The 24,047-nt window shown below is 38.2% G+C and overlaps 1 protein-coding gene across 1 annotated transcript in view; it reads left to right on the top strand.

Moving 5' to 3' along the window:
- MALRD1 (MAM and LDL receptor class A domain containing 1) overlaps positions 1–24,047 on the top strand; it is a 640,413-nt gene that overhangs the window by 440,682 nt on the left and 175,684 nt on the right. The window contains exons 31-32 of the mRNA XM_054724807.1: positions 98–226; positions 7,499–7,660. Coding sequence (XP_054580782.1) covers positions 98–226; positions 7,499–7,660 — 291 coding nt within the window. The remainder of the gene's footprint in view (positions 1–97; positions 227–7,498; positions 7,661–24,047) is intronic.

The raw sequence follows: 24,047 nt of genomic DNA, 5'->3' as shown, positions 1-24,047 counted from the left end.
CTAACTTATTTAATAGTGTGAAATATATAAAATGATTAAAATGAGTAATCAAATGTAATGAAACCATCACGAAGTAACACCTTTGTTTTTTCCCCAGTGGGAGAGACTTCTGAAATTTGCCCAGAAGCCACTGACTTTTTGTGCCACAACAAGAAGTGTATTGCATCCCACCTTGTCTGTGACTATAAACCAGACTGCTCTGATAGGTCTGATGAAGCTCACTGTGGTAAGTATATTTGTCTCTTCTAATACTGCCAGCTCAGCACAGATTTTCACTTTATTAGTAGAGAAACATATTGGCATAGCTGAGAAGAAATGTTCTTTTCATGCACTACAGTAGATTTAGAATAGCCAAACATTTTTTCAACTTCTCTATGAAAATATCCAGATGGCAGTCCTCTCTCATTCTTTTTACTCCTATATTAAAAACTGCAATAAATCTATAGCAAATTATGTTAAAAAAAACTTTTCCATCATGTCACTGTATAGAACTGTGAGTGTAGCCAACACCACCAGCCATCTCCAGAAAGTTTTTATCTTGAAAAAGTATATCTCAGTACCCAATAAACAGTAAATCTCCATTCTCCCCACACCCCAGTTCCCAGCAACCATCATTATACTTTTTTTTTTAATGCATTTGAGAACTCTAGGTACCTCATATAAGTGGAATCATACATAATTTTTTAAATTTTTTTAGTGAATGGCTCATTTCACATAGCATAACGTCCTCAACATTCATCCCATATTTTAGTTTTAAATCAAAGTATAAAAGGAAGTGAAAGTAATTTGATTGCTTAAACTATACTATGAATATTACACATTATATTCTTAATTATAAAATAATTATATATTTCATTTAATATGTGTATTTTCAAATGAAATTTATAATACATTAAATAATGCTTCTTACTGTTATTTCTAACTTCTTTTAAGTGCATCAGATCAGGTATCAAACCTGAAACCTGGGTATGTGTCCTGACCAGGAATTGAACCTGCCTTCTCTTGATATATGTGACAACACTCCAACCAATTGAGCCACACTGGCCAGGGACAAAAATACATTTTTTATACTTACTGTAAGAAATTGATTTCAATGGAATTCTAAAACACTTGTAAAATCACCATTTTCCCCACAAGACATAACAAATAGAACATTTCATAACCACCAGTAAAACATTAAAAACTAAGCCAAATTTATAAATGTTCTAAAGGAAAAAATAATTGAAATATGATGGCATAGATACATATATTCAGTGGAGAAAGGAAGACTGTCACAGGCACATAGAAACGTTACTGTAGATAGTAAAATTATCTTCCTCTCATGTAAAGATGTATGTATATTAAAATCCTATCTAATAAAAGAGTAATATGCAAATTAACCATCACTCCAACACACAAGATGGCTGCCCCCATGTGGTCAAAGATGGCTGCCACCATGTGGACACAAGATGGCCACCACAAGATGGCCAGCAGGGAAGGGCAGTTAGGAGGGACCAGACCTGCAAGGGAGGGCAGTTGGGGGTGATCAAGCTTGCAGGGGAGGGCAGTTAGGGGTGACCAGGCCGGCAGAGGAGGGAAGTTGAGGTGACTGGGCCTGCAGGGAAGAGCAGTTGGGGGTACCCAGGCCTGCAGGGGAGGGCAGTTAGGGGTGACTGGGCCTGCAGGGGAGGGCAGTTAGGGGCAAACAGGCTGGCAGGGGAGCAGTTAGACATCAATCAGGCTGGCAGGGGAGTGGTTAGAGGGTGATCAGGCTGGCAGGCAGAAGCAGTTAGGGGCAATCAGAAAGGCAGGCAGGTGAGCAGTTGGGAGCCAGCAGTCCTGGATTGTGAGAGGGATGTCCAACTGCCCGTTTAGGCCCGATCCCAGTATCGGGCCTAAATGGGCAGTCGGACATCCCTTGATGGGTCCCAGATTGGAGAGGGTGCAGGCTGGGCTGAGGGACATACCCCCCGTACATGAATTTCGTGCACCAGGCCTCTAGTATTTATATAAAAGTATATTCTTTCATTTATTCCTATTCTTAATATGGGCTAGGAACAACTTTCTGAACATTGATATATAAAAATGAACAAGACATTGTTTTACACTTCAAAAACTTACTTTGCACTCTGTGTGTGAGGGATTATGAAGAAAATTGTATTTAAATCTAATGTGTTTTTTTCTCTCTTTTTAAAGAAGTTGTTAGTAAATGAGATGTTTCCTGGTTAATTGTAAAGTGTAACAAGTTCTATCAAGAATAAGGTTATCACAGCTTATTCAGAGAGTACAAATGAAGAATAGCATGTGTGTGTGTGTGTGTGTGTGTGTGTGTGTGTATACCTGTATGTGCAATATAGAAACAGGCTTACAAAATGCTAGGGAGAGTTATGGGTAATTCGGGTTTTCAAATGTGAATGCTGCCCATGTTCTTCTGACTTCGCTCATTTTTCCTCTCAGACTGCCGTATATGCTTTTTCCCCCTCACAGTTATTGATGTGAAAACACTCACAGGCAGTTTTCATTTTCTGAAACTGAAGTCAATTACTTATATCTGTTAGTGTTACCCACAACTTTGATGGACAACTGCAAGAAATAGCTGAATTTATTAATATAAAAATAATATATTGACAAATTAAAAAGCCACTTTTCTTAGTCTCTTGATACACTTTTTTTCATATCCACAAACAAAACTACACAGCATACAAAAATATACAAGTGACTTAGTTCTGCACATTAACTTCATTAATATTTTATATCGATGGTCTTTTAGATATATTATCCAATGTAAATCATCAGGGCTACATTCCTGAAGTCAGATCATCTATGTGCATAATGGAATAAATTGCACATTTTTAAAATGACCTTTGGAGAAATATAAGAAAGAGTTGATCTTTTGGGTTATTAAACTGGAGTTCTCATTTTGACTTTGACCCTCACTTGTTGGGCAATTATTTAAATTCTCAATGACTCACTTTTCTCATCTGTTTAGTAGATATAATAACATCCATCCTATTGAGTGCTTTGAGAATTAAATGAAATAATGTAAAGAATGTCTCTGTTCAGTATCCTAGAATTGATAATGTTAGCTTTTTCTATATCATCATTTTTACATTCTCTGGAAAATTTTCAGTCATGTCTTATATACATGGCCTTTATACTTATCAGAAAATAAATGCAGTTATTCCTCAAAAATGTGTCATAAAATAAAATTTTCTTTTGCATCTTTACCTCCTGTTGCAAAATATATGGTTACAAATAAGTGAGATCGATTCTTAAAAAACAACAACAACCCACAACAGTTAAATCAGAAAATGTGCTCTCTTCTTTCATGGAAGGAAATTATTACCTAAAACGTGTCAACTGCACCTTGTGTTCTCAGCTGGGGATATCCAGCATGCTGGCGGTCCCTTTCTCTCCTGCCTCTTACAGAGACAAACATCCTCTTTCCCAGTCTACCCAGATTCTTAAATATCATTCTCAATGCAGCAAAGATGCCATTTCACAATGAGGATAAACTATTTAATATTCATGTATTTTGCATTATGGTATGGCAAAATAAGGTGGATATGTGGATGTAAGGAATTAAAGATAATTATGGTGCTATCTCTTAAACATATGTTAATTGATCAATATTTACACTGACCATACAACCATATTATTCCACTGGGAAAAATGCCAATTGTTTAAAAGAATGTTACTAATGCTTTGAATCCTTCAAGGAGTCATGATAAAGATCATACACAATTTAAAAAATCATTTTTCTAAAGCAATAGCTATTTTGAAAATACAGATGATACATAGACCTCATCAAGAAACATTGCAAAGTCTTCATATCATTCATCATTCAATAATTATGTATGGGAACACTTTGATATACATGATGTAGTTCACTAAAAATTACTGATCACATGGAAATGTTTATAGTAATATAATAGTAAACAACAAGTAAGATGACAATATAAAATAAAGAAGTAATGAATTTCCAAATTAGTGGTAACAACTATAATGCCATAAACCCACACATGCCCTGAGAACTGGAATGGTCTTCAAAGGGAGAGATGGTATAGACATTGGACATTCAAGGAAGATGGAATGGAGAAGAGGAGATAAAGATACTTGTAACAGAAATTCCAACCTTACGCAGTTTAGATGGACAGGAGTCCCTGCTAGTTGCTTTTCATTTCTTTTTGTTGCTTAAAAACAGAACTCCAGTTTTATCTGGGGCGGCATTGTGACCAGCTGCAAATACCACCATCTCCAATCTTCCTTACAGCCACCAGAGGCCAATGAATACACATGGGAATTGTGGAAAGGTGTCTCTTTCAGAAAGAAAAAGCGCTTTCCTCTTTTTGTCTCCCTCAATGCTTGAATGTTTGTGACCCATGGAAGTACAGCAGTTGTCTTGCAACCATGCATGAGCATGAGGATGACAAGGTGACAGCATTGAAAGGTGGGAAATGTGTGCTTCACACCGCACCCACTGCACGGCTGCGCCACAATGCCAACCTTAAACTGACAACTTCCCAACTTACTGTTAATTGAAATAAATTAATTCCTGTCTGTTTGAGTTACGAAGATTTGGTATTCAGTAAAGCCAGCTCCTCCCCATCAAATTCTGCAGTCCTGAGTATCTCATTTTTACAATGATATCCTGAGAAAGGACAAATAGATTTTCTTCCTTTTGATTTTTTTTTTTAAAGAAAAAATTTCCTAGGTGCCTTTTCTCCAATAAGTCTCATTGTCTAGAATTGCATCCCACGTTGATGCCTAAGCTAATTAAGAAAGAGGAACATGGCATCACAATTGCTGAGATAAACCATCAGTCACCCCTGGAGCTGCTGAGGGGCTGTTTCACCCATAAAACACAGACCTGACTGAAAGAAGGTTTATACCTGGAGAAAATTGCAATTCTCTCCTGAACAAGAGAGGGAAGGGATGACTGACAAATGAGCACCCAAATGCTAGAGAAAACATTTTAAAAAGTGAGAATTAGCTTTAACCATAAAAGTTGAAGAAAGTCTGTTTTTATTCAAGAGATAATTTTCTGAAAAATTCGGTTGGCAGGCAATTTTAAATATGAGACAGATTTCAGCCTAAAAAACACTTTGCATTGCATAAAGGTTACTGTATTCAAGGCTAAAGATTTTGGAGAGTATCTTCAGACAATGTGAAAACTTGAATATTTTTAGCAAGGGAAATAGCACATAAGAACTTTCTTAAAGGCGATTAATGTGGTTTGCGTTTGTAATGTTGATAGATTGAAGGCTACGTTAAAAAAAAAAAAAAAAAGAGACTCCATTAAACCAGGTGGCTGAAACCAATGGAACTGGAACAGGCACTATGGAACTGCAAGGAACGAAATGAATTAAATGTTTTCAAAGGGAGAATCTACAGGTATTTGGTGATAGATTGGATATGAAAATGAAGAATGCAGAATCAAAGATAACTCCAAAGTTAGAATCTTTAGAAAGAGAGAAGATTCATCCTATGAAATTAGTCAATAATTTCAAAAAGAAGAACCCAACTTGAGAAGTGAATGATGAGTTTGTTTTAGGCTTGCTTGGTTTCGAGGTAATGGTTGCTTATTCCTAGTGAAATGTTCAAAAAGCATTTGAAGATAAACGCCTGCATTTCATCATGGCTGCGGATTTATTTGTAAGCCATCTGCATAAAAGTGTGAAGGGCCCCTGGACAGGATGAGTGAAGATATACAGAGTGAGAAATTTAAGTAAATAAATACATATTTTTTAAATCAAGAGGGACACCGTGACTGTATCTGCAAGTTATAGGAAAGTAATTAGTAGAGAATGTGAGATTGGCGAATGTGGAAAAATTGTGTAACTTTGAAATAAATGAGGCTGTGGAATCCTAAAAATAGTGTTGCTAAGGAGTAGAGATCATAAACTGAGATTAGTGCTAGAAAGGAAAAGTTTCAAAATTTGATGTAAAGAGAATGAAAGAGAATTGATCCTGATTACATGCATATTCCTAGGGTCAAAGATAAAGGTCATATATTAAATAAATTGGAGCTAGAAGGACAGAGTGGTCACAGAGAATGGAAAAGGATGTAGGATAATTATTGCCAGGCCTATGTGCTGGGGAGTCAGTTACACAGAAATACAATAGTACAGAGCCTGGATGTGACATTATTCTGAAGAACCCACATTGGCTGTCTTGTATGTACATGGATAGGTTCTGCATTTTTGCAGTTGTGCTGGTTAAACACCTGGAGAACTGAATCTCTCACTTTTATCCACATTGTTTGCATAATATAAACCTATCTAAGCCATGGGTTTGATACAGAAAAGCATAAAGATATATAGGGTCCATAAAGAAACACATAAAAATCAATTAATTATAAATTATGTAGAATGAATGAAATAAATGTACATAATTTAAAGTGATTTTACTTTTGGAGATAAAATGCAATCATGCCTGAGAAGTGAAATGCTGATGCTTTATGAAAATTCTCTCAGAGATCCAGAAAATTTTCTATAAAGATATGAAAGCTATTTTTGCTATATATTTGGTGTCCATTTTAACGGCAAGTTTTTCTTCTGATGAAGTTTCTATATGCTAGTATTAGTTTGATGTTAAGAAAAAGTTATAAACAAGAAACTACTTGAAGAAATGTTAAAATAATATAAACTTCATATTTCTAAAAAAAAAAAAAAAAAAAAAAAACAGAAAAAAAGGATAGGAAAAGTTAATGACAATCTCAGTTGATTCCTACCGATTCAGTCACCCAATAATTCACTCTGCCTGTACAACACAGTTTTTATAGCAAATGCTCAAATACAATAACTGCTATGCAAAATAATAAAAAGAAAAATGAAAGCAGATATCAGAATGTTATGATGGCACTTTTCACAGATGACTAGTTGTTATCTCAACTAGTTATTATCACAACACAGTTATTATCTAGTAATTTATATTGTGAATAACTTAATTTTTAATGAGTTATCAATCAACACTTTTAGAAGAGAACATCTTTCATTATTTACTGACTAGTTCTGAAATGCTGTACGTGGGTGATTGTATCGTATGCCAAAAGGGTGTGTGTCCATACAGTTTACTGTTTCACCCAAAGCCACCTTTTCTTTAGTAAATGAGTTTGCCTCGCTAACAGTCTATGCTGTTCAAACACCAGAGTACTCAGAGCAACTGAATTAATATCCAGACAACTGAAGCTGTTGATTTATTTGATTCGATAGGTATTATAATGTTATATTCATTGTTTATGTGAAGACAGTTTTATCTATCATTTATAAGTATCATTAGTCAATCCATATAGCTTCTTAATGGATAAATGACAATATTCATGCACTGCTTCTAGACCCTGGGCTAAAAAAGCTGGTTACATCTGATATTATCAATGGGTGCAAATGTCCTGGTTCTATGCATTTATTTATAAAGAATTAGAATATGCAGATATTAATTGAAATCATCACTAATGTAGTAAAATATCAAGTGCAATATGGATTTTCAGAACATTTCAATAAAATGTTTGTTTCCTTAGGCCAGTACACAACCACAACAGGAAGCTGTAACTTTGAAACAACTTCCAGAAATTGGACCACAGCCTGTAGTCTTACTCAAGACTCTGAAGATGACTTGGACTGGGCCATTGGCAACAGAATGCCTGATGAAGCACTGAGTGCAGACTCTGATCATACACCAGGTAACCCTACTAGAGATACACAGGCCAAGTAACCAACTCCTGGAAACCTGCTTTATCTATTTGATTGAATGCTGGTGTATGTCTGTTATGTCTGCAGGTGGGGGAGGAGGGGCAGTTAGAAATCAATAGGGATTATGAAAAGAAAGTTAGTACTTTCTGTTTAACCCCTGAATTACTGAATAGACTCAGAACTGACATTGCTACAACAAGGAAATCCATGACTTATATTTTAAGAGAGTCACAGAATGTTTTCCCTCTACCCTAAATGTGTCCCTTAAATCAACAATCAGAGCAGTGACAAGTAGGGGGCAATCAGATTAATGCATGAAAAGGTTTACAATTAGCAATGATAAGAATTCTCAAAATACTCAATGGCCAGTAGCTGGCCACCAATTTTATTCTAGTCTCTCTGAAGGTCCAAGACAGAGAGGTAAGTTGGTGATGGAGGAATGAGCATCCACAAAGTCTTGACAGGTTTTACTTTGTGTCCTGTGATTTTAGGTAAATGTAACCTTTAATGGTTTTACAGTTAGTAGAATCAGAGTATAAGTAGGCTAGTAACCTTATTTATATTGAGCCTGGAATCTTGCCTACTCAGCACTTTTCTTCTTTAGGAATTAACTTTCCCCAGGGGTAAAAAATAACTTTTTTATAGATAAGTTTTCTTAGGAATAAAAAATAACATGAGATAGTTGTGATGGTTAATTTTATGTAGCAACTTAGAGGGTGTTATTGGACAAGGTTAACATTTTTTTTACATTCAATATTATTTTGTTTTAGTTTCATGTGTACAACACAGTGGTTAGACAAGCATACATAAAGTGTTCCCCCTGCTATTTCCAGCACCAAATTGGCAACATATATAGTCATTACAGCATTATTGACTACATTTTCTATGCTGTACTCTGTGTCCCTATGGTTATTTTGTAACTACCAATCTGTACTTCTCAATCCCCTCACCTTTTTCACCCAGTCCCCCAACTCCTCTCCCACCTGGCAACCATCAGTCTGTTCTCTGCACTTATGATTCAGTTTCTGTTTTATTTGTTTGCTTAGATTGTTCTCTAGATTCTACATATAAGTGAAACCATATGATATTTGTTTTTCTCTGACTGATTTATTTCACTTAGCATAACACCCTCTAGGACCATCCATGCTGTCGCAAATGGTAAGATTTTGATCTTTCTTATGGCTGAGTAATATTCCATTGAGTATATGTACCACAGCTTTTTTATCCACTCACCTAGTGATGGGCACTTAGATTGCTTCCATAGCTTGGCTATTGTAAATAACACTGCAATGAACATAGGATGGGGGTTCATCTATTCTTTTGAATTAGTGTTTTGGGTTTAAGCAGTTCCATTTTTAATATTTTTAGCAACCTCCATACTGTTTTCCATAGTGGCTGCACCAATCTACATTCCCACCAACAGTGTATGACTATTCCCTTTTCTCCACATCTTCCCCATCACTTGTTGTTTGTTGATTTATTGATGATAGCCATTCTGACAGGTGTGAGGTGATATCTCATTGTGGTTTTAATTTGCATTTCTCTGATGATTAGTGATATTGAGCATCTTTTCATATGCCTATTGACCATCTGTATGTCATGAGGTTAACATTTATATCAGTAAACTTCAAGCAGATTGCCCTCCATATATGGGCGGTCCTCATCCAATCAATTGATGGCCTAATAGAACAAAACAGATGGGCTGCCCAACCAGAAGTTAATGTCACCAACAGACTGCCTTTGGACTTCATCTGCACCATTGGCTTTCCTGGGGCTGCAGCCTGCTGGCCCACGCTGGGCAGTTAAGGCTTACCAGCATCATAATCATATGACCCATTTACTTATAACAAATACATTTCTATATTTATATACATTCTATTAGTTCTATTTTTCTGGAGAAACCTAACAAATAAAATATTACTCAAAAGGATGGAAGCATAGGCACAATGAAAAAGAGCAAGATTATATCAATTAAAATAACTTTTCATAGAAAAAATATATGAGGTTGGCCCAGACATTTTATGACTAGGAAGAATAGAACTATAGTTTTATTGTTTTTACATTTTAGGCAGATTGAAAATGACATGCTGTGCAGTTACAACATGTGTACTCATTCTTATTTTAAAGTTGTTCCCTAATTCATCTTCAGATTGAATATGTTTATCTCTTTTGACCTGCCAGGTTATATTTCCTCTTCCTTTTACCAAGCTCTTTTTTTCTTTAAAAACATGAAGTTAATATACACCAGATTATATGTTAAAAGAACAGAAAAGAGAATCAAGACACTGAGGTCAGTATTTAGGAGGATTTAATATATAACAAAAGTTAATTCAATTTAAAAAGATGTATTATTTAATATGGTGCTGGTATATCTGGTTATTCACCTGGAAATAAATAAAATTAAACCCATTTTTCTTCTGCATATTTCATATACAGAAATATAGTCTAGATTGATTAAGGACTTAAATGTGACAAATAACAATAAAATTCTTGCAAGAAAACAGAGGATAAGCAATGTGCAATTTAAAGACAGGATCTAACTTCCAAAAGTTCAGAAGCTACAAAAGAAAAGATGTACATATTTCATCATGTGAAATTTTAACTGTGGTCTAAAATTTTCATAAATAAAACCAATAGGCACATAATAGGTTAGAAAAATTTTCCTTACAGATTACAAGTAAGATTATATTTATGTCATCTCTATCGCTATCTCTATCTCTATCTCTATTTCTAATCTATATCTATATCTATCTATTGTATAATCAATTCACAGATGATTACATTAATATAATCAACAAATATATTCAATGATGCTCAAGTTCACAAGTTATCAGAAAAATGCAAATTAAATAATAAAGAGATGAAAAAAGGTTTTCAAAAGCCACCTATAGATGGCTGAGAGAAAGAGTGGAGAAGCAGGGGAAGGATACTCAAACATGGTCATGGGAAATGTTCATGGATTGGAAAACATTCTGACCATCTATAATAATAAAAGTGTAATGTGCTAATTAGACTGGACAGCCGAATGACCTTCCAGACGTCATTCTGTACATCCTTCCAGACGAAGCCACAGTGGCCAAGGCAGAGGCAGTTAGGGGCGATCAGGCAGGCAGGCAAGTGGTTAGGGACAATCAGGCAGGCAGGCAGAGTGGTTAGGGGTGATCAGGCAGGCAGGAAGAGGGGTTAGGGGCAATCAGGCAGACAGGCAAGCAATTAGGGGTGATCAGGCAGTCAGGCAGAGGCAGTTAGGGCTGATCAGGAAGGCAGGCGAGCAGGCAGGCAAGTGGTTAGGGGCAATGAAGCAGGCAGGCAGGCAAGCGAGCAGTTAGGAGCCAGCGGTCCCTTCAGGATCAGGCCTAAACTGGCAGTTGGACATCCCCCAAGGGGTCCTGGACTGCGAGAGGTGCAGTCTAGGCTGAGGGATCACCACCTCCCCATGTACAAATTTTGTGCACCAGGCCTCTAGTATAGAAATAAAAAGACCAATACAGAAGCACATGTGTATAGGGAATCTTACTTCAGCATTATTTGTGGTTGAAAAAAAAAAAAGGAAATAAAATAAATGTACATTATTCATACATTCAGTTATTGGTTCCTTGTTGCTTTATTGGTCTACTAGAAACCTCGTGCATGAAATTCATGCATGGGGGGGGGTCCCCTCAGCCTGGCCTGCATCCTCTTGCCCCTAACTGCTCTCCCCTGCCAGCCTGATCACCCCTAACCGCCTCTGCCTTGGCCCCCCACCACCATGGCTTTGTCCGGAAGGACATTTGGAAGGATGTCTGGTAGACGTCTGGTCTAATTAGCACATTGCCCTTTTATTAGTATAGATTGAATGTCAGGCACTCTTTAGTCCTGGGAATACATTAGTGAATAAAACATAAAAATTGCTGCCGAAGTGAAGTTCACTTTCTACAAGGAGAGTCAAGATAATGAACAAACAGTTCTGATTGTATGGACTGTTAGAAGTTGAGGAGAAAGAAGGAATGAAGTAGGACCAAGAAGGCCCAAGGATGGGTGTGTGCATTGCAGTTGGAGGGGAAATGGGGAGGGAGGGATGGCTGTTAAAATACACTGATCAAAGTAGGCTGCATTGAGAAAATGCCATTTAAATAAAAAACACCACACTTGAAAGAGGTGAGGAGTGAGCCATGTGGATGTCTAAGGAAAGTGACAGAGTAACAGTAGAGTGACAGCCAGTGCCAAATGCCCTGAGGTCAGACACCTGGTTGGAGTCTCAACCTGGGCCCCACTGATGGTTTGGGTAATGGAATTAGCTGGTGTGGGGCTGTCCTGTGCAGTGTAGGATATTGGGCAGTATCCCTGGCCTCTACCCACCAGTTGCAGTAGCACTTCTCTCCTAGTCTTGACAAGTCAAAATGTCTTAGAAATTCCTTGGGGCCCAAATCACCACCCTCCCCGCCCCCACTTCTGTTGAGAACCTGGAGGAACAACCTGGAGGCCAGTGTAACCTGTTAAACACACAGCATGCGATGTCATGCAATCCATAAAACAGAGTTTCATGTTATACAGTTGATGTGTAGGGATTTCCAAAAGATACTGTTAAATGGGTAAAGCCATATGAAAAATTATTATATAGTATGACCCAATTTTTCTAAAGCAAAGAATGACTAACATCTTTTATTTGAGCATATGAATAAATATGTAGGTAGATATGTCTATGAATAACTATATGACTATAGAAAAAATTATGATAAAACATATATTCATTTATTAACATGGATTACTACTTGGATGGTGATAGGGTTCAAATAAAGGAGAGGATGATAAATCTAAAAGTAAAATAAGTAAAACAGGAATTGCACCTCATAAGAAAATTGAATATACATGATGGTAGAACATTTATGTATTTATGGAATTGTGGTGTATATTTTAAATCTTTACCACTTAAAAAGCTTTTCACTTTTTTAATATTTAGTTTTGTTCAATATTTCTTTTCATCAATTTTACATTACTAAGGATTCCCTCTTTTCCTAAAAAATTTAAAATATAATTAAGCAGAAAAAATAAAAAGTTGTCTCGTGGCGGCTGCCGGAGTCGCGCAGGCTGGGGCGGGGTGGAGGTTGGAGAGTGGAGGGTAGAAATTAAAAAAAAAAAAAAAAGTTGTCTCGTAATATCAGTAGAGTGATATAACCATCTATAAGCTTTGTATTTTGTAATTTAGAAAATGTAATATGAGTAGGTTTTTATGTTATGGAATATTTTTAGCAATATAGTTTTAGTTAGAGCATAGTATTTTACATTTTGGGTATATCATAATTTATAAAATTATCTAATGTTAAAGTTAAATTATTTTTTGGCACATGCAATATAATAAATATCAGCAATTAATATATATTTAGCGGTATATTTGTTGTGACATTTATTACAGTTGTAGTATAAATATCACAACAATGAATATACATTATTAAACTTTTATGATTATTCCTAAGGATAAGTATATATTTTTTTACTTAAGAATTTATGAAAAATAAGACAATTTTGAATTTTGCTAATATGATCCAGACAGTAATATCTTGATGCAAATGCCTGTGAATTCTTTTTTAAATTTAAAAAAACATGGTTTCAATATAGTTGACATCTGGTACTATATTAGTCTCAGGTATGCGGCATAGTGGTTAGAAATTTATGTAATTTACAAAGTGATCCTCCCAGTAAGTCCAGTACCCACCTAATACTATACATAGTTATTATAGTACTAGAGGCCCGGTGCACAATATCTGTGCACGGGGGGGTGGGGTGGGGGGGTGGGGGAGGGTGTCCCTCAGCCCAGCCTGCACCCTTTCCAATCTGGAACCCCTCAAGGGATGTCCAACTGCCCGTTTAGGCCCGATCCTACCGGGATCCTACATCCCTCTCACAATCCAGTACTGCTGGCACCCAACTGCTTGCCTGCCTGCCTTCCTGATTGGCCCTAACCACTTCTGCCTGATCACCCCCTAACCACTCCCCTGCCAGCCTGATTGCCCCTAACTGCCCTCCCCTGCAGGCCTGGTCACCCCTAACTGCCCTTCCCTGCAGGCCTGGTCCCCCCAACTGCTCTCTCCTGCAGGCCTGGGTCCCCCCAACTGCCCTTCCCTACAGGCCCGGTCACCCCCAACTTCCCTCCTCTGCCAGCCTGGTCACCCCTAATTGGCCTCCCCTGCAGGCTTGATCGCCCCCAACTGCCCTCCCTTGCAGGCCTGGTTTCTCCCAACTGCCCTCCCCTGCTGGCCTGATCGCCCACAACTGCCCTCCCCTGCTGGCCATCTTGTGGTGGCCATCTTGTGTCCACATGGGGGCAGCCATCTTTGACCACATGGGGGCAGCCATATTGTGTGTTGGAGTGATGGTCAATTTGCATATCACTCTTTTATTAGATAGGATTACTGGCCATATTCTCTATGTGGTGCTTTACATCTCCATGACGGTTCTGTAACTGCCAGTTTGTAACTTCTCAATCCCTTCACCTTTTTTACCTCTTCCACCCCCCTCCCATCTCGCAACAATCAGTTTGTTCTCTGTATCTATGAGTTTGTTTTTGTTTTGTTTGTTTATGTGTTAGTTCATTAGAATACATTTGCAGCATTTTCTTTCTTCTTAAGACAGTATTTGAAAACACTGCTAGTATAATATTACTAATGGTACAAAAAGTATTATAGGTTCATTTTAGGAAAGATAAAAGTATAATCAATGGATATGAGAAGGTTTCATGCATGTTCAAAAAGACAAACAAAAGTCATCAATTGATAGCTTTTAATGGAACATTTAAGGATTATTAATAGCACTATTTATTTATTTTTTAACTTTCACAGCTTGTGTGTGTTCATTAAAGACCACATAAAAAGTTTTGTGTTTGGTTATTTATCTAATATTGTACCAAGTAATGTTGTCCAGAGATAAAGGAAAGTAATCATTCTGACAGAATTCTTTATTATCCTCCCTGTTAATTACTACTTGATACAGTATATTTTTACAAAGTGTTCTCTTTAAAGCAGCTTGATTATGTCATCCTTGATACACTAACATGGTTCACTGAACTTGTTTAGGCATCTCTAAGGTAATAGGCTGCTAAATAAATTGTATGAACATTAATTAATTTTGACCCTCTGGGAAAAACAAAATTCTTTCTGAGAAGGCCAACCGATTCAAAGAGCCTCTGGTCTATTTATAAGCATCACAGGATCGCTGTTAATTAAAACTGTATTTGTGGATCTTTTCATTTATTGTTACCAGGATGAAGAATTAGATACATAGGGAGGACATTTTCAATGCCCACCACATAACTATTTATGAGTCTTGTTGGAGCCATTGTTGAAACTATAGAAAGAAACTACAGTACAAACATTAATCCACTCTCTAGTCTGCACATGAATAGTGTTTAGACATAGTGTACATGGGATTTAATGGCAAGAGTGACATTTGTGTGACATGAATTAACAACGGTGTAATGTAGATGGCCGCTGTCTCTGTTTTCCCTTCCTTCATAACTTTCTCTTTTTTAAATGGCGTAATCGACCATCTCCACAATTAGACTATAAACTCCAGGAGTCACATCTTTTGTATTTTTATATTCACTCCAGCATTTAAAATTGAATAGTACTTTATAAATACTTGTGTAGGTCATGTTATTTGGATATATCTCATTCTGCATTTTTAACAGCCATGTATTTTGAATTAATTAATACAACAAGCATTTCTTGAATGCCTATTAAACACCACACACAATGTGTTGGGAACTGAGGTTATGAATTAACTAGTGTTTGAAAAGTAACTGGACTGAAATACACTGCTCGATATAACCCACATGCTCACTATTATGTCTATGTTCACAACTCAAGGTCAAACCCCCAATCTTAGTGAGGTTAATGCTCTGCTGTGTTAATAGCAGTTTAAAGCACAAAGTGTTCAACAAATGTAATTTACTTGATACTTTGTAGACAGAGCCCTGCAGGCTAGGCAGATGATAACCGCACTTCCTTTTCGGCAGGAAGAACAGACATCATTTCTATGTTATACCTGAGTAAAAAGCTGAATGATTTCTCTAAGCCTGAACCCTCCCGGTGCATGGGGCCTATCCCAAGCCCTTCTCCAGGACATCACCATAGCATGTGTGGTCCTTGTTTACTGCTCCATCTAAATCTTCATATTTGGGGCCTCTTAACCTTTATTTCATGTCATGCTTATATGGCCATCTCACCCTGATCTCTGATATTTGGTACAGGGAGATTCCCATATTCATTAACTTGGGAGAGTAGGAGTTAGGTCAGTGACACACAGTTAGATATTGAAAAGTCAAATGATACTGAGTCTTATTGAAGTACTAGGGGCCCGGTGCACGAAATTCGTGCACTGGGGGTTGGGGGTCCCTCAGCCCAACCTGCCCCCTCTCACATACTGGGAGCCCTCAGGGGATGTCCTACTGACGGCTTAGGCCTGCGCCCCACAGGGAGCGTACCTAAGCCGCAGTCTGGCCTCCCTTTGTGGGAGGCAACCGGGCTGATCAGGGGAAGGCACCAGCCCCATCACCCCGCTGCTGCAGCCACTGTCAGTCACCGCAGCCACCAAGGTGTTTTCATCAACACAGACTCCAGTCCCTTCACTAAGAAAAAATGACAACTTTCTTCAGGCATTTTCAAGATGTGTCTTTCATAGGATATGGATTTCTTTCTTTATTTTTTATCCTCACCTGAGGGTATGTTTCCACTGACTTTTAGAGAATGTGGAAGAGAAAGGGAAAGACAGAGAGAAACACTTTGATTGGTTGCCTCCTGCATGATCCCTGATCTGGGCTCCGGCCAGGGAGGAGACTGCAACCTAAGTACATGCCTTTGATCAGAATCAAACCCAGACCCTGCTGTCTGCAGGCCAAGGCATTATCCACTGAGTCAAACCGGCTAGGGCAGGATATGACATTTCTTAGCCCTCCAGCAGCGGACCTTCATTTTTTTCTCCAGAAGTGTGGTGGAAAAATCTAGATCACCTTTTTAGATTCTTATTACCCAAGTTACTAAGAATATTACCAGTGGCATACAGGAAGCTTAGCCAATGTGCAGTCAGAAAAGGTGTTTCCTCTGTAGTTCACACCAATGGAGGGCTGGGCCCTGCCCAGGCCTAAAGCCTCTGGCCGAAGCTTTAGGCCTGGGAAGGGGACCTCCAGCTCCCTCTGATCGCCAGCTCAGCCCCTGCCCAGGCCTGCCCAGACCGAAAGCCTCTTGGGCAGGAGCGGACCCCCAGCTCCCTACAATCAATCGCAGGGGGTCCACTCCTGCCCAGGCCGAAAGCAGACCCCCAGCTCCCTGCCCAGGTGATCAATTGCAGGGGGTCTGCTGGTGTACCAGGCCGAAGAAACCCCCAGCTCCCTGCAATTGATGGCAGGGGGTCCGCTCGGGCACCAGGCCAAAAGCCTCCTGGAGCCAGAGCGGACACCCAGCTCCCCGCTTTCGATGGCAGGGGGTCCGCTCGGGCTCCAGGCCAAAAGCCTCCTGGAGCCGGAGTGGACACCCAGCTCCCCACTTTCGATGGCAGGGGGTCCACTCGCCACGCCCACCATCCAATCAGAGCAAGGAGCTGGGTATCCACCATGCCCACCATCCATCGAAAGCGGGGAACTGGGTGTCTGCTCCGGCTCCAGGCAGAGGCTTTCGGTCTGGTGCCAGAGCGGACCCCAGCTCACTGCAATCCATCGCAGGGGGTCAGCTAAGGGCGCCTATGTATGCAAATTAACCGCCATCTTGGTCGGGTTTATTTGCATACTCTCTCTGATTGGCTGGTGGGCGTGCCTTGGCTGGTGGGCGTGGCTGATGGGTGTGGCTTGGGCATAGTGAAGGTGCAGTCAATTTGCATATTACTGTTTTATTAGGTAGGATTAGAGGCCCAGTGCATGAATTCATGCACCAGTGGGGTCCCTTGGCCTGGCCTGCAGGATCAGGCCAAAACCGGCTCTCCAACATCCCCCGAGGGGTCCCAGATTGCGAGAAGCTGAGGGACCCCACCGGTGTACAATCAGGGCCAGGAAGGGACATGGGAGGTTGGCCAGCTGCGGAGGGACTATGGGAGGGCTCCAGGGTGTGTCAGGCCCACCCCATTGGCCAGAACCCAGCAGCAAGCTAACCTACCGGTTAGAGTGTCTGCCCCCTGGTGGTCAGTGCACATCATAAGGAGTGGTTGAGAGGCCTTAGCATATCATTAGCATATTATGCTTTGATTGGTTGAACGGACGACCAGACGACCAGACACTTAACATATTAGGCTTTTATTATATAGGATATGATGCCCTGGACAGGTGGCTCAGTTGGTTGGAGCATTATCCTGTATACCAAAAGGTTGCAGGTTCCATTCCTGGTAAGGGTACATACCTAGGTTGTGGGTTTGATCCCCAGTCCTGGGTTTGATCCCCAGTCCAGTCACCTACAGGAGGCAACCCATCAATGTTTATCTTTCACATCCATATTTCCCTCTCTCTCTCTTTCTCCCTTCCTCTCTCTCTTAAGTCAGTGAAAATATGTCCTTGAGTGAGGATTTAAAAAATATATGATTTGTAAATTTTTCTTTTGTTTTATCTAATCCTTAAATAATACATTGGAATTTCTTATGATATCAGTTCAGAGCAGATTTCTGTTAAGATTTTTTTTTATACTTCAAGGGGAGTTAATTACTAATGTTCTACTACAATTTATAATGAGATTAAAGTCTGAGAAGATTGTTAAAGGAAATCAACTATGATTTGTGTGATGCTTCATCCACCACTTAAAAAATACAGGGTGGGGCAAAAGTAGATTTTCAGTTGTTTGTATGAAAAATAATACAATAATCCTAATAATCCTAATATATAAAAACCCTGGGTCATAACAACCAGTAACGACTGAGGCTCCACCAACCAGAAGTCAGTCCTGCAGTCAGCCCTGGGTTACTGTGGCAACCCAGCGCTGGCTAACTACTTCCACTGCAGGTGCAGTGCCCCAGCACTGACTGCTGAGGAGGCTGTGAATCAGGGCCAGAGAGAGGCCTGAAGAGAGAAGCAGGAACTGATCCGTTGACTCTGTGGCAGCTTTTGATCAGCACTTGCCTCTCTCTTTCTCTCCCAGTCTGGCCAGCAGCTGCGCCTCCATTTCTCTCCAGGTCTCCACCATGGCTGCTGATCAGCCCTGCCTTTCTGATCAGGCCCCGTTAAAGGCCCAGAGATGCTGACTGGCATAGAAACCGACCAATCAGAACCAAATTTGGGTGAAGTGTGAGGAACCAATGGTGGCCTAGGAGGCAGAGCTTTTGATGCTGACTGGCATAGAAACTAACCAATCAGAACCAAATCTGGGTGAAGTGTGAGGAGCCAATGGTTGCCTAGGAGGCAGAGCTTTTGATGCTGACTGGCATAGAAACCGACCAATCAGAACCAAATTGGCCGGCAAAGGATGGCAGCTGGGTGCAAGATCAGGCCTGCAGGGGAGGGCAGTTGGGGGTGAGATCAGGCCGGCAAGGGAGGGCAGTTGGGGGCAACCAGGCCAGCAGGGAAAGGCAGTTAGAGACAAGATCAGGCTGGCAGGGGAGGGCCATTGGGGGCAACCAGGCCTGCAGGGATTGGGCCTAAACCAGCAGTCGGACATCCCTCAGGGGTCCCTGATTGGAGAGGGTGCAGGCTGGGCTGAGGGAAGCGCCCCTCCAGGTATGAATTTCATGCACTGGGCCACTAGTTAATAAATAATTATACAAGAATAAACTGTGTTTTATGTACTCACAACTATAAACCTACTTTTGCCCCACTCTGTTATGTAACTAAATAGATTTTCTACAGATGAGTGCCTCAAAAATAATATATTGGAATGGCAAAAAAAAAAAAAGTTTTCTATCAATTCATTCAATAAGTATTTGCTGAGCTCATTCTTGCTAGTTACTGTTCCAGGTATATATACATGTTGAACACATGGCAGAAGGAACTCTACCATCATGTAGCTGATATTATAACAGAGGGGGGGATAGACAATCAATATCAAGTGTTATAAATAAATATTCTGTGTAGTTTGTTGGAAGTTGATTAATGCTATGAGGTGTGTGGGGGTAGGGAGGTGAAGAAGAAAAGAGGAGCAGCAAAAGAAGGACCACTGAGGAACTAGTGGGGAGCAGCTAGGAGTACAGAGTGGTGGTGTGGGTGGGGGTTAAGTTAGAAAAAAATTGGGGGCTTAAATTAGAAAAATTTTGCCATTGGAATGAGGGTGCTTGCATTACTGATTCTAGTTTTATAAAGGAGCATGGATGGATGCTGAATAGTTGCTCTTCTTTCCCATTCACAAAACTCTAAACAAAAGGACTCCCCCTTAAATAAATAAATAAATAAATAAATAAATAAATAAATAAATAAATCGAAATCTCAAGGGATTTAGAGGAAGAGAACTAACATTTGTTAAATATTTTCTAACAGAAACTACAAAAGAAGATTGGCATATGTTATCTCATTGAATTTTTTAAAAACATTATGATGGAAGATACCAAATTTTTAGAAAGTTTAAATAACTTCACCAAGTCACAGGAGTGACTGGGCAGGGGGATTGGAATACTCAACTCCAGCTCCAAAGACTTTCCTCTGTAGCCCATACTGTCCAATATCATAGCCACCAGCCACAAGGACCTACTGAGCCATTGAAATGAGGCTGGTCCCAAATGAGATGTGTTAACGTAAAATGTAAAGTAAGTGTAAAATACATGCTAGATTTTTAATATGTAATACAAATAAAAAGAAGAAATTCACAATATAAAAAAATAAATCATCAATAACATACAGTGATTATATGTTGAAATTAAAGCATTATGGATACATTTGGTTAAATCAAATATATTTCTAAAAATCAACCTATTTCTTTTTACTTTTTAAAAATGTTTCTACTAAAATGTTCAAAGATACAGATGTGGCTCACAGTATGTTTTTATTCTACATTTCACTGCAGACATAGGGAAGGCCTTCTTGTTTATCAAGTGAATAAAACACTTGAATTCACTAAAGAAATACTAGTGTCCATCTCTATATATCTTTGAAGGTGGGCAATCTCTTCATTATGAATTCACACACTTGAGCTAGGAACTGCAAAGATGATCTATTTAACTGCCACTTTACTTTAAGGGAAAGGTACTTTAAAAAGGACATATAAAAAGCAAGTGGATAATTATAATCTAATCTGATATATTATCTTCATAATCTTAGATTATTATATGTATATTGCATCCTAATAATTAAATATTAACATGTAGTCTTCTTATACCCAAAAATAATACTTTATGAATTATTGCCTAAATAATTTTCAAAGAGAAGAACCAATGTCATTAATTCCATATGTACTTTAACTTATCTTTTATGTTTTTCTTTTTCTAATATACAGTCAAAATTAAGGTTAATACTTAATAACTTTTGTGAAATTATGGAGTCTCTGACCTGTTGGAGAATATTTATGACTGTGTACAAACATACCTATGAAAGCAGGGATGTTATGACAAATCCCTAATTATTTCCATAATTAAATATGCAAACCATTCGAGGTATAAATGTATAAATTTAGTATTAATTCTTATAGAATCTGCATTTTCAGGTGACAGCCTTAAAAGTTTTTCATACATACTATAATGTGATAATTCTTTTTGGCAGAGTGATACTTTAATAAAATGTTTAGTTGTTTCATTAGCAGACAATCATATTCCAAAGTCTCTTGAATAGGAATATCCTGGCCTTACTACATAATTGGGTTGAAGTTCAGTAGCAACCGCTACATCATGAATTTCACTGACCACCACCACCACCTTCACTGGAATTATGACCATCAGCCTGGACCATTACTGGTCATCTAAATTGATTTACTTTGGATGCTTTGCTTTAACAATTAATTAGACAACACTATCCCCATAGTCTAATGTGGTAGGATGTGGGATCTCATTTTGCAACAACACTTTAATTTATCTCAGATTATTTTTAAAAGCTTTATTTGTTTTCCTTAATTCTTAAAACTCTTTTTTTATTTGATTTGCCATGGACAGATCCCTTGATTTTTAATATGACTTCAAAATGTTTGTGTACTTATTCTAATTTTCTTTCAATGCCAATATTTCTCATGATTTTGCTGATGTTATGCAAGACAGCCTGTATGTAAATTATGAATATTAGTATTTTTTCTTATTCTCCCCTATTTGTATTTCCTTTCCCCTTTACTTCTATTGTGCCTCTGAAACATATGAGTACTAAGTAAAAGGAGATTTTCTAAAAAAGAATGACATACAATATAGTATAAACTGAGTAATAATAAATAATACAAATAATATTTTTCTTTATCAAATATTTTGGTAACTTTTAATACTATATTTTAAAAGTAATTTGGCTCCATTAGTGTCTAAATAATATATTAATTTAATAATTAAACGAATACTTTAGAATAAAAGACTCGAGTAAAATACTTTAGAGTAATTCCTTTCATACTGTACAGATGATGATGATTTTTTATTGTTATTTTTATTCTTTTTTAAGCAATAATATTACTAAAAATAGATACTTGTATGTCTAACTGAATAACAGTTGTCATCAAAATTGATGTGACTATACATAGCAACCATTCATTGAGGGCCAATCACCATGTACATGGCTTATTCAAGCTTTCTCCTCTAATCCTCACATTTACCTTGAGGCTTTTTCAGAAGAGGAAATTGATGCACACAGAGAGTAAATAATATGCCCCTAGCCATGCAGAAGACACTTGAATCTATCATTGGGACCCACGTCTCTCTGAAGCGAAAGCCGCTATTAGTATCCATCAATCTCTACAGCTTAATATGACATTCTCAACACTTCCTGAAATGTGTCAATTTGACGATCGTACAAATAATGATCAATTGATAGTTTACCTTCTAAAATACACAAGTGTTGGAAGTGATATTTTAGCTATATTAAAAGGGAGGCATTTTATCAATATGAAACAGCTCAACACAAGTATGTTTTTTCTACATATCTTATTTACTCTAGTTGCCATTTTCTTACCACAGTTCAGTATCATGTCTGCTTTCTCTTTGTCTTGTGTTACTTTTTAGAAACACAAACCTTCCATTCCAACTACACAAAAATGCAAGGAATAAAACCAGGAGAATTTCAGTTGATAAGTCTCAGAATACATCTTACAGATTTAGTTTTCTCAAAACGGCAACAAATTACGTGCATCATTTGTTTGTTTACCAGCATTAGAATAAAAGCAATTCTCTTCATGAAATCATAGTGAGTGTTTAGACCATGGGTCATTCTGTTTTCCATATTTTCTCTGAGACAGAAGGTTAACTTTAGTGATGATTAGGCAATAAGAACAAGACCAGACCATATATAACTCCTCCGGTTTGCATTATCAATTTGCATTATCAGACTGTGATTTCCATTTTTTTTACCAAAAAGCATTCTGGTCTCAAATCATGAATCTTTTCCAATCATCGACATGTGCCATTTGAATCAATATCCCATTCAATTCATATCAAATGTTTCTGCCTCTGTAGAGAAACATAATCGTAATTCCTGTTTTTCTTTCCTTTGTCTTGGTTTATTTTTACTACATACTGGAACCCAGACGATGCTTTCTTTTTATAAAAAGGTAAGAGGTATCCTCTGTGAGACAAAGGTAGTCAGTGAAAAGCATGTGAACGAACCAAATCTTTTAGAATCGTGGAAGATAAGATTAAACTCTGAATAAATAATCTGAAAATATTTTAGGTTAATTATTTCATCATTCTGCAAGAAACCAATCATTGTAGTTTTTCTAAAGGAATTTACTAGATGCATATTTTTTACAGACTTTATTTCTCATAAAATAATGAACCATAAAACATATCCCTGTCTATCTTCTCAAACCCTTGCCTGTTTTTATTTACTTCCTTTTTTTTTTTTTAATATATTTTATTGATTTTTTACAGAGAGGAAGGGAGAGGGACAGAGAGCTAGAAACATCCATGAGAGAGAAACATCAACCAGCTGCCTCCTGCACACCCCCTACAGGGGATGTGCCCACAACCAATGTACATGCCCTTGACCGGAGTCGAACCTGGGACCTTTCAGTCCACAGACTGACGCTCTATCCACTGAGCCAAACCGGTTTCGGCTACTTCCTTTTTAAAATTATCCTTACACTGCCTCTCTATAACTACAGTATAGGTTTTAGCTTCAAGCATCATAATTCTCAATTTCCCTGGGGTGGAAAAAAAGAAAGAAAAGTATGTGTCTAACCTTAACTTCACTTCCCTTTTGAGTACTATTTTTCATTTTTATGTCTTTTTTTAAAAAAAATGTTTTTATTGATTTCTAGGAGGAAGGGAGAGGGAGAGAGAAATAGAAACATCAATGAATAGAGAGAATCATTGGTTGGTTTCCTC

This window comes from Eptesicus fuscus, chromosome 2 (assembly GCF_027574615.1).
Source record: "Eptesicus fuscus isolate TK198812 chromosome 2, DD_ASM_mEF_20220401, whole genome shotgun sequence".
Taxonomy (NCBI): Eukaryota; Metazoa; Chordata; class Mammalia; order Chiroptera; family Vespertilionidae; genus Eptesicus; species Eptesicus fuscus.
Note: the sequence above shows the minus strand (reverse complement) of the source record. Positions and strands in the feature narration are given on the sequence as shown.